The following is a 16,559-nucleotide window of genomic DNA, read 5'->3' as shown; positions in this document are numbered from 1 at the left end:
AAAATGCTAGCTGTTGTGGTTGAAACTGTAATGTGGGCTATTAATCCACAAACATCCATATGAATTTCTTTGCCTGCTATTCCAATGGTGGTTTTAACCCATTAAGTAAACAGCTTAACGCTTCTGTTACAAGAAAGCACAAAGGCGTTTCACACTCGTCTGTTAAGCATTTGGGCACCAATAATGCCCACCCGCACGGTCCCAGGAAAGGCTTTCAGTCTATTTTGACATTGTCGGGTACATTTTGCGAGAGTCTCGGGTTACAAAATGAATCAATTCATTGATTCTCCTTCATTACAACAGTGACTACACTTCAAAAATACCGCATTGGCTGAAAAGCGCTTTGGGAATGCCCTGAGGTCATGAAAGGCACTATATAAATTCACATCTTTCTTTTTTGATTTCAATAGGCCGGAAATCGGGGTGGTGGGGGGGCGGGGGTGCAATACCCCTGCGATTTTGCGATCTCTTATTGACTATGAGTCCCTGCTGGTAGCACGAAATTTCCCCCTATAAACCATTCCTTATCTTTAGAAAAATCTTCTCTATCCATAATTTTAATTCTGTTTGTTTGTTTATTGTTCTCCTACAGGGGACCCTTGCCCACAGCCCAAGCAGTTGACTGTAGATGACCTGGAGCCCTGCACTGGCGCTACCAGTTTAAACTATTTTGAAGGCAGTGGAGCTCCCTTTGGGATTATCATCGTGCTACTCTGCTGTTTACCACTAGGTTGGTGAAAATTGTTAATTGTATCCATGTGATTTATATCAATTAGTGTTAATTGTATTCAGGTGGTGAGTATCAAATGGGAACTCTCCTTTCCATTCATAAGAGAGCTGATCTAGGGTGTGGTGGAGGTAATGTGGATCTCTGTGAATAGAGGCTTGGAAGCAACTGAAGACCAGGCTCTAGTATTCCATCCGTCACCACTTGGCTATTCAGTTTATAGCAAAAGTCACTCCAATCCACAGAAAACATGTTTGCAACATGCTGTTAGTCTTAGATTGATTGATTCCGTGCAAAGAAAAAGTCCTAAAGCCGATAAAGAACATTCAGACAGGAAGTTCTAATTTTGATTGTGGTAGTGTAGTTCTTATGGGACTGGGCTAGGAACCCAGAGATTGTGGGTTCAAATCCTAGCCTGGGCAAGTTGTGAAATTGGTGATTTGCGGACACCCAACAAAAAAATGATCAGATCGCTGTGAAGACCCAACTGTTTCACGAATGTAACCCTTGCCCGGTCTGGCCTACATGTGACTCCAATCTCACACTATGTGGTCGACTTTCAAGGGTTGGGAGCCCTTGAATTATTAACAAATAGCCAAGGCCACTGGTTTTCTGTTCTCACGCAAAAATAAAACAATGCATGAAATGGGGGAACTACAATCCCCTGAGCACTGGTGAACTTCCAGAATCCCATGTAATTAAAAACAGAACTTGACTTATTCAGTCGCATAAATCAGTGATCCTGTGTAGCAAGTATCTCTCTGGTAGTAGTCAAGGGAGGAAAGGTGCATTAATTGCTATGTTTGCTTTTAATACTGGGTGGGTCAGTTTTTAATGCTTTTAAATGAAGTGTATTCAGAGATTTAAGTACCTTGCTTTTTTGTCAATAGATGTCCAAAGGGCTTCCTTGAATAGTGCTGTCAATTTTATTTACCGATGAGTGAAGCAGTACCATTAATGAATGACGTTGAAATCCATCATTGTGTCACTTGTAAATGGTGTCCTCGTTATACCAGTGATGCATGGCTCTCCTCACCCCTCTCAGGTTGCAAAAACATCTTTGAACATTGTAAACAGGGAGGCTCCAGAGACAAATGCAACGCTACGCTATCATTTCAGCTTCTCCGATGACAAAGCTAATTGCCCATTGCCACGTTCGCATTCGTGCACAATAAGGCAGGATATCCAAATACATCCTGCGACTTGGAAAATCAGCCTTTTTAGATAAAAGTGGAGAGGGAAAAATTAGGGTAATGGAATAACGTGGGTAGCAGGGCCGCGATTGTTGCAGTGCGGGCTGGCAGCACGCAAGGTACCTCGCTACAGGTGAGCACTTGGAAAACCTACCCTTTTGTACCATGTTTACAGCCTAGATCGCACACAGTCCCTTTCTACGTGCTTCTCTTATAACCCAGTGCCGTACTGAGGGAGTGCCGCACTATTGGAGGTGCCGTTTTTCGGACGAGGCTCAGTCTGCCCTCTCAGGTGGACGTAAAAGATCCCATGGCACTATTTCGAAGAGGAGCAGGGGGGTTATCCCTCAACTAACATCACTAAAAAACAAATTTCCTGGTCATTATCACATTACTGTTTGCGGGATCTTGCTGTGCGCAAATTGGCTGCCGCGTTTCCTACATTACAACAGTGACTACACTTCAAAAGTACTTCATTGGCTGAAATGCGCTTTGGGACGTCTTGAGGTCGTGAAAAGTGCTATAGAAATGCAAATCATTCGTTTTCTAAAATGGACTAAAACACAATAAGAGTATTGTTTTGGTGATTCTTACAATTAGCGTGGCTCTCATCTCTGAGGTAGAAGGTCATGGGTTCATAGCCCCACTCCAGAGACTTGAGCACATAATCTAGGCTGACACTCCAGTGCAGTGTTGAGGGAGTGCTGCAGTGTTGGAGGTCCTGTCTTTCGGATGAATCATTGAACCAAGGGCACATCTATCTGTTCAGATGGATGTAAAAGATTCCATTGCATTATTTAGAGAATTGCAGGGAGTTCTCCCCGGTGTCCTGGCCAACATTTATCCCTCAACCATCATCACTAAAACAGATTATCTGGCCATTGCTGTTTGTGGGACCTTGCTGTGCACCAATTGGTTGTCACGTTTGTCCACATTACAACAGTGACTTCACTTGCAAAGGAATTCATTGGCTGTAAGACAAGATTTCTAGAGGACACAAAAGGTGCTATATAAATGCAAGTTTTCTCTTTTCTTTCTTAATGAAGTACTTGACACTTTTACCAGTCTTTCACTCTGAATCCCTGCTGAGTAAAAAAAAATTTTGGGTCAACTGATTATTTACTAAACAAGAATTGACTGATTTATGAAGAGATTAAAATCATTTTTTTTTCAGTGTGCCTGATCCCTGCGTACGCTGTAGCTTTTTACCGTAAAGCACAGTTCAAGAAACTGCAAAAAAGGAATAGGCGAGAGTCTGTAATAAAGAAGACTGAATTTGGAGCAGGAATCAAAGGTAACACGATGCTGACTTCCATTTCTGTTTTGTTTTAAGGCACTAATGTCTGCCTCAATTTCTAAGCACCTAGAATAAGGGAGCTGTGTCCTTTTTTTCTCATGATCTCCTTGTTAAACTAAAGTTAGGCAAAATCAATGGCAATTTAGCCAGTCCTGTGCCCTCTCTGAGCTCATTTGGACGTAGAATTTTTCATGAGTAGGTGACTGTGACAACTTTTAAATCTCTGACAGGAAAATAAAATGAAGAATGCATTGAAATAATTGCAAAAGTTCCCGTTGGTCTATCATTGCATTACCAACCTCATTATATATCCCGTGCAAACCTTTGGAACAGGAGATAAAAGAGCGAATCAAGGTGGCAATAAGTATTGGAATGTAATGGGTCTTTAAATTCAATTAGAGAATAAGGAAATTGGAGAGTGTTGCACAACATGTGTGTTATTCCTCGTCGTGGGAAGAAAGCTCCATTGTTTGCAGAGCGAATGGGACAGCTGGTTCCAATGGGGAGCCACACTTGAAAAGAACATGGGTCAGAGAATTGGGGAGTGTCGTAACCCTATGTTCAAGAGTGGGGAACCTGCTGGGAGTGTAGGGTCAGTGAATTTGCCCTACTGTCCTTTCACCTCTTGGTTCCAATCCAATCCAGCCTAGACAGGATGACACTTTTTTCTATTGCCCTGTTTATTCCACCACTTTTGAAACTGGAAAGGCTCCAATTGTGGCAGATATCTAATTTTGGAAAGTGTAGTGCAACATCTCCTGTTCAGACCCAAGCTGCCGATTGCCTGTTCTGGCCAGGACCCAATGGCATTGTAACAATAATTGGTTTGCAGTATTGTCCTTGAGTCTCCAGGAATTAAAGATTAATCTCCCAGACACTGCTGCGAGCAAACCCAGGAGAAAAACCATCGGGGGCATCAAAAACAATTGTGTGTTTTTTACATTTTCTTTGAACACTTTCATTTATTAATCATAAAAATATTGGAAAAGGGGAAGAAAAGAGACTCTTTGACTAACAGTCAAGAATCGTCCAATCGGGGTAACGAGGAGTATGTTCTTTTTCCAATTGGTGTGGGAAGGAGCTGCGCCCCAAATGCTGGATGTGTCAGGTGACCAATGACAGGAACGTGGGGGCGGAGATTTGGAGGTGGGAAGTCATGTGACGAAACCTCCTGGAATTCCTGTAACCAGAGTTGGCAACCCTAGTCCCAGTAGGTGATATATGGAGCAGATTTCCCTGTTACTGCACTTGGGTGTATTGGATTATCTGGGCACAGCGTATAGAATTAAATTGGGCAGGGAGGATGGCACACTGTTAATGGAGCCCGCCTGATGTTCCTCTATAAGCTGCACCCTGGCCACCCAATGGGCCTAAGCACAGTAACAGCGAGAGGTACCCCAGCACACCATTGTATTGGTCTACAATGTGGGAGGGGCACAAAATCCCAAGCTAAAGTGGAACTGTCTTGATGCAGGGCACAGATGGCATAGCTTTTTGGTAACTTTTATGCCCTTTTATTTATATCCAAATTGGGCACAAAACGAACTGACTTTATAAACAGGTTTATAATAAAACGTGGTTGGGGGGAGGCGGGGACACGAATCTTTTAGATGTTGTTTCAAATCCCAGTTTCTTAAAAGCGAAATACCGCGGATGCTGGAAATCTGAAATAAAAATCGAAAATGCAGGAAACACTCAGCAGGTCAGGCAGCATCTGCGGAGAGAGAGAGAAACAGAGTTAATGTTTCAGGTCTATCATCGACCTGAAACGTTAGCTCTGTTCCTCTTTCCTCACAGATGCTGCCTAACCTGCTGAGTGTTTCTAGCGTTTTTCTCTTTTTATACCAGTTTCTTAAAGTTAAGTCCCAGGACGAAGTCACCGGCACACAGTCCGCTTATCCTGCCTTTTGTTTCAATCCCTAGCCTCCGAATGGCAAGGACCCAACGAACCACTCCGACCAGTCGATCTTCATCTTGATGCCAAAAAATACATTAAAGTCCTGGATAGCAAACGGTCCCTGATCCGTATCATTAATCTCACTAACGACATGGACATTATCAAATCAAACAATGACCAGAGAGTCCTGCTGCTTAAGGTTCCCAAGGAGTATGATCTGGTAAGTGGACCCTCTGCCGCTCCATGCCATGGAGTTGCTGCATTGAACGTATTTTACCCAAAGTTTCCCTACAAAGAATTACATCGAATTTGCCACACAGGAACTGGCCGTTCGGCCCAACTGGGTTGAGGGGTGATCTGATTATGAAAATGTTTGATAGTTTCATTAATTTACCAAGCAATTAATCAGAGGTGGCTCCCTTTCATTCCACTGAACTTAGCTGATTTCCAGCCAAACAACTTCTATTTTGGACTCTCCTTTATCTATTCTGTTGGATGTGCATCATACTCATCGAAGAGAGAACCCTGGATGTATTTGAAGAATGAATCATTCCTGTTGTAGGTTTTCCTTCTCGGAACTGATCAGACAGGCATGCCAGTTGCACAATTAGCTTGTTACGAGTAATCTTTTTGGCCACAAATTCCGATTGCACACAGCATTACTCCACTGTAAACGTACAAACATACAAAATTGACAGGCAGGAAAAGACCTGCTGGCCCATCAAGCCTGCCCCACACCATGATGGCCGGAGCATCATATCCAAACACTTCCTCCCTCCCCTCATCTCCCTCTCCACTATAATTATCAAGGTGCACCCCAATCTTTTATGCTTTTATGAAAATTCATCTTTCCACAGGGAAAGGTGACTAATGATAGGAGACAGTGAAAGTCTGGCACAGTAATCTTATCAGCGGCTATATTATTATTTCTTTTTTTTTGGCTTTTGCTAGGTGTTGTTCTTTGATACAGAAGAAGATCGTCACGATTTCATTGAACAGCTGAGAGGACACATCGAAGACAATGAGGCACGTCTGAACTTGATGGAAATGAATCAGAAAACAATCTTCAAAGAGGCTGTCACTAAACAACAACGAAGCCAGATTCTGGATACGTTTTTCCGGCGTGTGTTCGCACAGGTATGAAGGAAATTGCAGAATATGAAACGTTGCTTTTCCTTTAGATCTCTCCCCTTTGCTATCTCTCCTCCCCTGAAGACATGGAGTAGGCTTTTGCAAGCACAAGGAGCCCTCAAGTCCCATGCTCAAATGGCTAGTCTTCATTTGTGAGACTGGACAGTGAGGGTCAACAAGCAGTTTGATTGTGGGGGGCATGATTACAGGCAAGGTTCATCCCATCCTCACTTAATATCCACATACATGGGCTTTAAAGGAGGAATCAGTGGATAAGGACCAGTATCGAAAGCTCTGGCTGATTTCCCCACCCTCCTTCTTAGTGCAAACCCTCTGAGACCAAATTGTACCACCTCTTACCCTTAGTCCCACTCCAGAGCCTTGAGTACATAATTCAGGCTGTCACTCCAGTGCAGTACTGAGGGAGTGCTGCACTGTCGGAGGTGCTGACTTTCGGATGAGATGTTAAACCGAGACCCCGTTTGCCCTCTCAGATGGACGTAAAAGATCCCATGGCCACTATATCGAAGAAGATCAGGTGAGTTCTCCCCGGTGTCCTGGCCATTATTTATCCCTCAACCAACATCACTAAAACAGATTATCTGGTCATTGTGGGATCTTGCTGTGCGCAAATTGGCTGCCGAGTTTCCTACATTACAACAGTGACTACACTTCAAAAATACTTCATTGGCTGTAAAGCGCTTTGGGACGTCCTGAGATCGTGATAGGCACTATAGAAATGTAAGTTCTTTTCTTTTTTTTAACCTTCTCTTAGGTTCTGGAGATTGACAGGTCAGATGCTGGAGATTTCAACACTGAGATCTCACGGAAGGCAAAAGAGTCTCTGAACTGTGAGCTGACTCGTGTGGAGTTTGCCGATGCGCTGGGATTAAAGGATGATTCCATGTTTGTGGAGCAGATGTTTTCGCTAGCTGACAAAGATGGGAATGGTTACCTGTCCTTCCGAGAGTTCATTGATATTTTAATCATATTCATGAAAGGTAAAAGAGAAATCTGACAGTAAAATCCCATTTCGTTTTCAATTTATTGGATCCCGTAGAGATTTGCTGCAATGAACTTGTCAAACGTACATTAAGAAACCATTGTGCCCTTATAAAATATGTATAATATTATATTCTAAAATCCCTTTTCCAAAATGAACTTGCATGGATTGCTGAACGAGAGCTGTTTTGACACAATATACATTGCATCAAGTGTAGAACAGACTGCCAGAAAATGTAGTTAATTCAGGGTCAGCTGAAAGCTTTAAAAAAGAACTAGTTCAATACCTGTTAGTGAAGAGGATTGAGGGTTATAGATATTAATCACTTTGATTGATTCACATGAAGTTAGAAAGAGATCATGGGGTACAGAGAATCCATGATTGAGGAATGTGGAAGGAGTGCATTTGGTGGGCTAAGTGGCCTCTCCTTGTTCCAAGCTCTCTTATGTTCTTGCGTCCTAACATAGGGTCACCAATACATGACTAGGCTGGCTGATAAAGAATCAAACTGAATAGGAGTAAATTTGCATTAGAGGGATAAGATTTTGGGGAGCAATACGCAATGTATTTCCAATTTGGGTTGTCACTGGTTTAGGTTTAGCTTTCTCACAGGACCCATAAACATGTAGAAACCTATGTTTCAATGTCACATGAACCGAAAGCATACAAAAAAACTTCCGAGTGTTGGCATTTAGCCCTGCGTTTCTCAGTACAACTATGTAACACCTGAGGGGTACTATTCAATACAAAGGGAAGATAATTGGAAAATTCAGCCCTTAACTGAGGAGGAGGGTTTAAGTATACCTGTGGTACACTCACAAAATTACCCCTAGCTGTTGAAATATAATCCACTCCCACCTCCAATAGGGAAGAGTTGCAATCTGAATTTGGAAACCAAAGCAATCACCTTTACTTTGCTTAACTAAAGATTAACTTGTGCTGTAATGATTTGGATTACGCCTGCACGTAGTGCTTGTTCTTTGCTAATATTTTGTAAAAATATATAATTAAAAAATAATTTTTAATCTGTTTTGTTTGCAGGGTCGCCTGAAGAGAAATCCAAACTCATGTTCCAGATGTACGATGTGGATGGAAATGGATTCCTGTCGAAAGAGGAATTTTCTATATTGTTGAGGTAAACGTGCACCTTTCAGACAACCTGAAGACCTTTTTGGTTTGGTAAAGTGGCTTGTCCTAAATCCCATAAAACAATGTTAGAAAATGATTGAATATCATTTTCAAAATTCAAGTTCAAAGCACAAAAAATGATAGCCCTCTGGATCATTCAGCCTCCTCTTCAGTTAACTTTCCAGTTGTGTTCCTTCTGTATTCAGTAATACTCCTCTGTATTTTTTTCTAAATTGTGAAACCTAAGTGAGGGCTAGAGTCCAAGAAGGCCAACATTTGGCTTCTGATTCACACGTGGACATTTCCTGTGAGAATTCTAGCATTAAAAGTAATCTTCTACCAATTGTGGGACTTGCAAGTGTAGGAAATGCTGAAAGCCCAAAGTTCAGGACACCCCCAAGGTTGGAAAAAAATGCATATATGAACCTGGAAGCCATGCTATGTGATACCAAGTTTGGGTTTTAAAAGCCGGTAGATTGTAGGAGGAAGGGATGACTGAGGGAGTAAAGAGTTCCACAGTTCTGACTTTCGGGGACAGAGTCAGTTGGAGTATAAGGCAATGTAATGAAACTTGATATCAACAAAATGAGGATGGAAGGAACATGCTTGTAAAACAGCATATTGGGACCTTAGGAGAATAAGAGAGGAAAGTTCCGACGAGCAAAAATAATGTCAACAAAGGCCCAGAAATTACTGGAATGGCACATCTCGAGGTGAATTGGACTTTTATCCTGCAGATCGCACTATATTTTCACCGCCAGTTGCTGGAAATATGAATTGATAATAGCACGGCGATGTCCACCTCATATCTGGAACCTCCTAAACATCGTGCCCAATGGTTTATCTCCTTAACCAATAAAATTTAAGGATAGAGAAAGAAACAGAGCGAACTAATAATGGTGGGCGTCGTTAATTCGCCATTGTTTTTCCAGCAATTTCTGGGCCAAAATAAGGAAAGGCTGGAAACTCCCAGAAATGTTGTTATATTTTGTATGGCCTGTAGCTGCTTACATTTATAACGCACCTTATCATGTCCTCAGGACATCCCAAACAGTTCCACATGCTTTTAAAACGCACTCGTTATGTACGTGGTCACTTTGCATATGAAAGGGTCCCACAAACAGCAAGACAAACGCCTAGTTAATCTGTTTTTGGTGATGTTGGTTGAGAGAGGATTGTTGACCAGGAGACCAGGCGAACTCCGTGCTCTTTGAATAGTGCCATGGGATTTTTTGGGGGGAGGAAAGGAGGGTTGGTACATGGAGATGGAGTGAACTGAAGGATGAGGTGAGCATATATGGCCCTGATGGCCTCTTCTCATCCTGGATACATAAAACATGTCCACCCCAACAGCCATGCAGGGCCTTGCATTTAATGTCTCCTCTGAAAGACAGCACCTCCAAAAACGTAGCACTCCCTCAGTACAGCACTGAAGTGTCAGCTTAGATTATGTATAGGTTAAGCACATTGGGGTCAGATTCCTTGGGATTTCTCCCGCTTGTCCATCGTAACTTTGATGCAAGAATTCCAGAATCCCTGGAAAGACAACATAAATGCTACGTACGCCGTTTTTCTATGGCTCGTCTCATGCCTAAGTTACGACAAGTGAGCAGTAGAGTTCCTGCAGAAATTCACCCCCATTTGTCCATATTTATAGCCGAAGGCAATAAAACAATGGCAATATAAATCTTCCCTGAAAAAAAGGCGTATTTTCCGTTGCAAGATTATCCTGAAATGTTTTCACTTATGATTTACTTTTTTTCTGCCAGTGGGTGCCTCGATAGTACACCTGATTTTACTTTACTGGATGTAGACAGCATTTACACTTTGTCCCTCTAGGTCCTTCATTGAGATCTCCAATAACTGCTTATCAAAAACGCAGGCAGAGGAGGTCATGAATTCACTGTTCAAGGAAGCAGGATTCCAGGACAAAGAAGATTTAACCTGGGAAGATTTTCACTACCTGTTCCGAGATCATGGCGACGAGTTGCAGTTTGCTCAGCTCAATGTGAAAGGTCAGCAGCCCGTTTAAAAGAAGTAGAAAAATAAATGAGCAATCTAGCCAACAGCTTATGAGTTCCTGATCTCAGTCTTGCTGCACGGAAAGGTGCCTAGGCATAAGCCTGGTGTCTTCTTGCAGGTGGTTGGGTGTTTGCTTGCTGGACCTTTCTGGTGAGGACTCCGGAGCAAATTACCCATCTGCCAACTCGGTCACAGTTGGTGTGTGAGGCAGCAAGACCAGAGCAACATAAAGAGGTAATTCTGGCCCCTTGCACATCCCAGATTTCCATCGCTCCACCATTGGCGGCCGTCCTTCAGCTGCCTAGGCCCTAAGCTCTGGAATTCCCTCCCTATGCCTTTCTGCCTCTCCACCTCTCTCTCCTCCTTTAAGGTGCACCTTAATACCTATCTCTTTGACCAAGCTTTTGGTCACCTGTCCTATTATCGCCAGATATAGCTCAGTGTCAAACTTATATTCTGATTACGCTCCTGTGAAGCACCTTGGGACGTTTTACTACGTTAAAGGGGCTATGTAAATGCAAGTAGTTGTTGTTGTACATTGCCCTCATCATATAATGAAGAACAAAAGTGCTGACCTCGTTGCTCACTCCTCTCTAATCCATATGGTGCCAATCCCTCTTTATAAATAAATACTTGAGTTCCTTGACTTGGTAATTGTGTCTAAACAACGAAGGAGCAAAGAAGGGTCAGAGATGTTTGGAAATACTGTTAGAAAAATGGGAACCCTTCAGAAAATTAGACCACACTTGTCTGACAGCAACTTAAATGTTCTGCCTGGTGACCAAATGTTGTAGCCCTACCATTGTAGCCCTATCTCATCCATCCAAAAAGAATCTATACTTCCCCCATCACAGACTTTTAAATGATTCCAACAATTTGTCCCCATTACCTGACCCAGAAGTCCATTCCAATGTTGGTCATTCTTTGTGTGAAGAAGAATTTACTGATGTCAATCCAAATTTCCCTCTTGCTAATTTGTAACCCATGTCCAAATGTCACTAATTAATTTGAAGTAGTGTTCCAGACATATCGCTCCTATACTGTTTACTATTTTATTTACTTTTATGAGGCCTTCTTGTAGTTGCCTGCTTCCAAGGTTGTAAAGGCCAAGCCTCTTTCCTTTCCTTGTAACTTAGTCATTAAATCAAACGCTTTATTTAATGTTGTCTTCTGCTGTTTCAGGTATGGACATCCGAGATCCAAATAAATCTAACAACTACCACAGAGTCTCTTTCCTCAAAGCAAACCCATACAAGTGAGTAGATACTTCAGTGCTATTGGGCCCAGCAGGGCATCAGTTTGAATAAAAGACCTTGCCATTTTCATATTGCCTTTATGTCCTGAGGAATTCTCAATCGATTACTTTTGAAGTGGAATCACTGGGTTGGTATGTAAGCAAATGTTGGTTGTTATTGAGTTACAGCGTCTCAAATAAAAGACGAAATAGCAGGCTGAGATCTTCCATTAACTTGGCAGCTTCAATGCTAATGTACACAACTGCAAGTTAAACATAACAAATTAGCTTGTACTTTACGAACATCCAAAATTGGCGGGCAGGAAAGGACCAGCTGGTCCATCAAGCCTTCCCCACACCATAGTGTTTGGAGCATCGTGACTAAACATTTCCTCCCTCCCTCCTCATTCATGGCTGATCCCTAGTTGGCCTGAGGTGGTGGTGGGCCTTCTCCTTGAACCGCTGAGGTCTTTGTCGGGGTGGTGCTCCCACAATGGTGTTAGGTCAGGAATTCCAGGATATTGACTTTACAGCAAGAGGAGGCTTTCATTATATTGGTCTGAGATGGATTGAATCCTAGATGTTGGAGATCAAAGAGCAGTATGCTAACCTATTGTGACATCTAGTTTTCAAATAACAAAGTTAGGAGTGGCACTAATATATCTCCCACTTGACACTGTTGCTTCCAGTACCACTGAGTGCCCTTGGGCATTACATTCTACTGGTCATCACAAAGATAAGTCATCGTAAATGTCCCTCAAATGGAAGTTGAACATATCTGTGTTAAAAAAACAGTGGTCAGAAGGGGTGCCCTGAGGTATTGAAAATCCATTTACTGCAGTTGTTCTTAACTCATCAAAGGGAATATCAAAAATGGAAAAAGAATATCATAATTCGACATACTTCCCCATGAATTTTACTATTGTTTGATTTTTTTTCTCCCTGGTTTTTATTTATTGTTTCCCTGCTCTGTTTATTCCCATTATTGACTCTCACCTGAGGTTGGATGATTCTTGCTGGGGTACAGTTCCACAGGTGACTGTGAGCCCCTCCAGTTCTTTGTCCAAGTGACCATTCTTCATGTGCGGGCCTGACCTGTGAGTGTCCGGCAATTTGAACGTTGGAGATAACAGCTGAATCCAACCCTGGCATCCACATGGGAACGATCCATGTGATCACTCGATAACAGCCAAGATCAGGAAACCCCACTCGTTTTTCTCTCTCTAGTCTCACAGCTCTGAGGCTATTTGTAGTACGTTCACTGCAACCCTGAGGGATGAAACCTGAGAGCCTCCTGGTCTGAATGGCCCAGTACCACAGCGTGTAATATTGCAGTTCAGGAACCACTAAACCTCAGCAATAATAATGCGAAACACTGCAGAAGACAAACTTGTTTGCCATTAAATGTAAGGAAATCAAGAGAGGATTGCGGACAGAAAGATGTCTGGGTGGAACAATTAGAAGGTTATGCTGATAGGGTTTGATGAAGTAGGGTGGGAGGAGGCTAATGTGGAGCATAAACTTCGGCCTAGACCAGTTGGGCCGAATGGCCTGTTTCTGTGGTGTAATTCTATGTAATCTATGTAAAATGTTGTCGCTCATCTATTGGTTCATCGAGTAGCGAGCTTTTTGTTGGTTTAAGAGAAGCCTCCTTGTACACAAGTCAGATGGAGCAAATCCCAACTGAAGACAGGCTATTTTTTCTCCCACATCCTTATTGCTCACCAGTATAACCAACCCAACTCTGGTAATAAGCAACACTTTTATTCGGGTGAGACTTCCTTTGCATATGCCAGGATTCCATTTTATATTCTCCAGGTTAGATTAGGGGAAATAAGGCTGCAATACTGGTGTGGATTCTTACTCGATGGGAGTACGGAGATCAATGCGCACTATTCCTATCGCTCCCGATTTTCCAATGATTAATTTTAATGACCAGAAAATCAGGAGCATGTTAGGCAAGCCCCTTGGTACCATGCTGGCCCACATGATCCACCCTGACCAGTCCTACAGGGTCCCGAGCCACTCGACCCATGGCAACATCCAACTGGGCCGGGACCTGATCCACCATGCCCAGAGGGCCGGTCTGTCGGGCGTCTTCCTTTCCCTGGATCACGAATACTTATTCGGGACTCTGCGGGCACTTGAGCTCGGGACGAATTTTGTCGCCTGGCTCTGACTTCTCTATGCTGCGACGGAGTGTCTGATTAAGGTCAACGGATCTTTGACGGCCACCCTTTATTTTAGAAGAGGAGTTTGTCGGGGATGCCCCATGTCCGGCCAATTATATAAAAAAAATTCTCCAATCTCGGAAAATTGACCTGATAAATCCATAAATGAGCTCATGATTCACCTAGTCTTCCGAGCTCAGTCTTGAATTTTGTACACGTGCCGTTATCTCTGAATGACAGTGCTGACATTTTATTTGTGAATGACTCCCTTGTGCCTCAAGAATAATATTCTTGTTCTCCACGTACCAAAAGGAACATACAGGAATCTGCCGTGGAACAGATTGGACAGGAATTCCGAAACAGAGACAGACTGAACAAGAAGTAAGGTCTTACATTCCGTGCTGTTTAATTGTGTGGCCCGTGTACATTTATGTGTGTTTACAATAAATAGAAAGAAGTCCAGTGTCCTCAGCAATGCAGATCTTTAGCACCGTTTCTGGCATCAAACATCAAACGCAATATAAATTGCTACTGAGGAACAATTTTAGCATTTTGCCTCCTGTGATGGTTGATCTGGTTATGATAGTGTGGTGGTTATGGTATTGGATTAGTATCCCTAGAGGTTGTGAGTTCAAACCCCACCACATACATCTGTGTTAATTGAATTCAACAAATCTAATCATTTGTGGGTTGGCACCAGAAAATGACCATGAAAGGTGGTTGGATTGTTGTAAAAAACCCAACCAGTTCACTAATATCCCTTCTAGGAAGGGAACTTGTCTCTCCTACCTGGTCTGGTCTTCCTGTGACTCTAATAGTGGCCTAGCAAGGCAGTCAGTTGTACAAACCTAAAACCATGAGGGCTGAGCAGGGCAAAATATCCAGCCCAGGTTCACCCTCATCCTGAGAAAAAAATGTAATTTGTATTTCAACTGGATGTTGGTGCAGCAGCTGTCTGGGACCTGAGCTCTGGAATTCCCTCCCCAAAATCCTCCCTCTTTTGCATCACCTTCTTTTGCCATACATCTATGGGAAGATTTTACATAAATCCATTGGCTGTAAGGTTGCCTCTCCTATTGGGCTTGTTTCACTTGTACAACACACCTATAAATTCTAAGCTTTCCCGAGATGATGGTCTTCTTGTATTGTATTGTGGTCAGAGTCTCCAACCCATCTCTGCTCTAAATTCTGACTGGAAGAAGCAGATGAGTCATCTGCCTGTCCACTAAGTCAAATCTCTCCATCTATGAGGAGAAGAGGGGGAAAAATGGGGGGGGCGGGTGGGGAGAGGTGTAAACAAACAACATGAATCAAAAGAACGAGCGTTAATGATAAAATGGTGTTTCACATCTCCTTGTAGATCTCCTCACCTTCGCCCTAGGCCCTACACAGAAGCGAAACGTGAAAAGTACAACCGGAACAAAGTGCAACAGAAGGTTCAACAGTTCAAACGCTTCATTGAGAACTATCGGCGGCACATAGTTTGTGTTTTGATCTTTTACGGTATAGCAGCTGGCGTATTTGTGGAAAGAGCCTATCGTAAGTATCGTGGGAGCCTGTTCCAATGGCTTGTTCCAATGGCTTGGAACTCACTACCACGTTAAGGCGAATAGCGTCGATGCAGTTAAGGGGAAACCTAGATAAGTGCATGAGGGAGAAAGGAATAGAAGGATATGTTGATAGGGTGAGATGAAGTAGAGTGGGAGGTGGCTCGTGCGGAGCAGAAACACCGGCATAGACCGGGTGGGCCGAATGGCCTGTTTCTGTGCTGTAAAATTCTAGGTAATATTTGAATCTTGATCATAGTTTCCCCATATTCTGTGTTCCAACTCTTGTATTAGTGCAAGCTGATCACCTGTGGTATTGTTCATGGATTCTCTGGGGGTCTGTAGCACAGTGGTGATGTTTAGATGCTGAGATGGAGCTCTGTTTAACCTGGCCTGCATCTTTAAGGTCAAATATACCCTGTGGGGTGGGGGAGGTAGTCTAAATAGGTATATCCTGAGGTCAACTAGAAGCTAATTGCTGGGGAAGTTTCTGTAGATTGGCGGATGCTTATACATTTCCAGATCCTACCCCTTCAGGAGAAGCTAGGTTGTCAAAGTTAGAAAAAACAGCAGAAAATGACTGTCTTTCTTATATTTTTGACGTTTTGAAATGTGACATCAGATTCTGACCGATGTGCTATAAATACTGCTCACGGTAAGTCACGCTGATTTATAAGGCTAGAAATAGTGTACCGTGTGAAACAGAATGTATTATTTTCCTGCTAAAATATAGGTGTGTCCCCTTAAGGCTATAACGTCTAATTGGTGTTAAGTAAACACTGGGTGAATTCATTCAAAGGTTAATTGTTGTTGACATTGGAGATCAGAATTTTGGCTTTGTTGATGGGAAGGTCGGTGACGAGCTTGCAGATATTTTGGCACCAGTTTCCTATCAGTTCTTGAAGAGTTTTCTGTAGATTGCAAATTGCAGTTGATTGTTAATATTTTCTTAAGTGCGACATAGACATTTGTATCAGACAGCGTGGGGTGTGTGAGTTGTGCTGGACAGGAAGAATGGATATATTAAATTTTATACTTCACTATTCTTGGCTGTATCTTTGTAAGATGAGCAAACATAGCACTCCCGGTGCAGTAAAATTGAATGCTGTTTCTCTAATAATCTTCCAAACACACGAACAATAACAGACAGGAAAATACCCTCTGGTCCACCCAGCGTGTCCCACACAACTGTCATGCCTTGTGCATCAC

General features: G+C 42.7%; 1 protein-coding gene across 1 annotated transcript in view; it reads left to right on the top strand.

Annotated features, from left to right (window-relative positions):
• Positions 1–16,559, top strand: part of duox (dual oxidase) — a 51,832-nt gene that overhangs the window by 17,283 nt on the left and 17,990 nt on the right. The window contains exons 15-24 of the mRNA XM_067973543.1: positions 593–730; positions 3,095–3,214; positions 5,141–5,334; positions 6,066–6,251; positions 7,021–7,246; positions 8,290–8,383; positions 10,216–10,391; positions 11,581–11,653; positions 14,116–14,184; positions 15,164–15,342. Of these exons, the coding sequence (XP_067829644.1) occupies positions 593–730; positions 3,095–3,214; positions 5,141–5,334; positions 6,066–6,251; positions 7,021–7,246; positions 8,290–8,383; positions 10,216–10,391; positions 11,581–11,653; positions 14,116–14,184; positions 15,164–15,342 (1,455 nt within the window). The remainder of the gene's footprint in view (positions 1–592; positions 731–3,094; positions 3,215–5,140; positions 5,335–6,065; positions 6,252–7,020; positions 7,247–8,289; positions 8,384–10,215; positions 10,392–11,580; positions 11,654–14,115; positions 14,185–15,163; positions 15,343–16,559) is intronic.

Source organism: Heptranchias perlo, chromosome 38, assembly GCF_035084215.1.
Source record: "Heptranchias perlo isolate sHepPer1 chromosome 38, sHepPer1.hap1, whole genome shotgun sequence".
Lineage (NCBI taxonomy): Eukaryota > Metazoa > Chordata > Chondrichthyes > Hexanchiformes > Hexanchidae > Heptranchias > Heptranchias perlo.
This window is presented reverse-complemented; position numbering and strand designations above follow the sequence as displayed.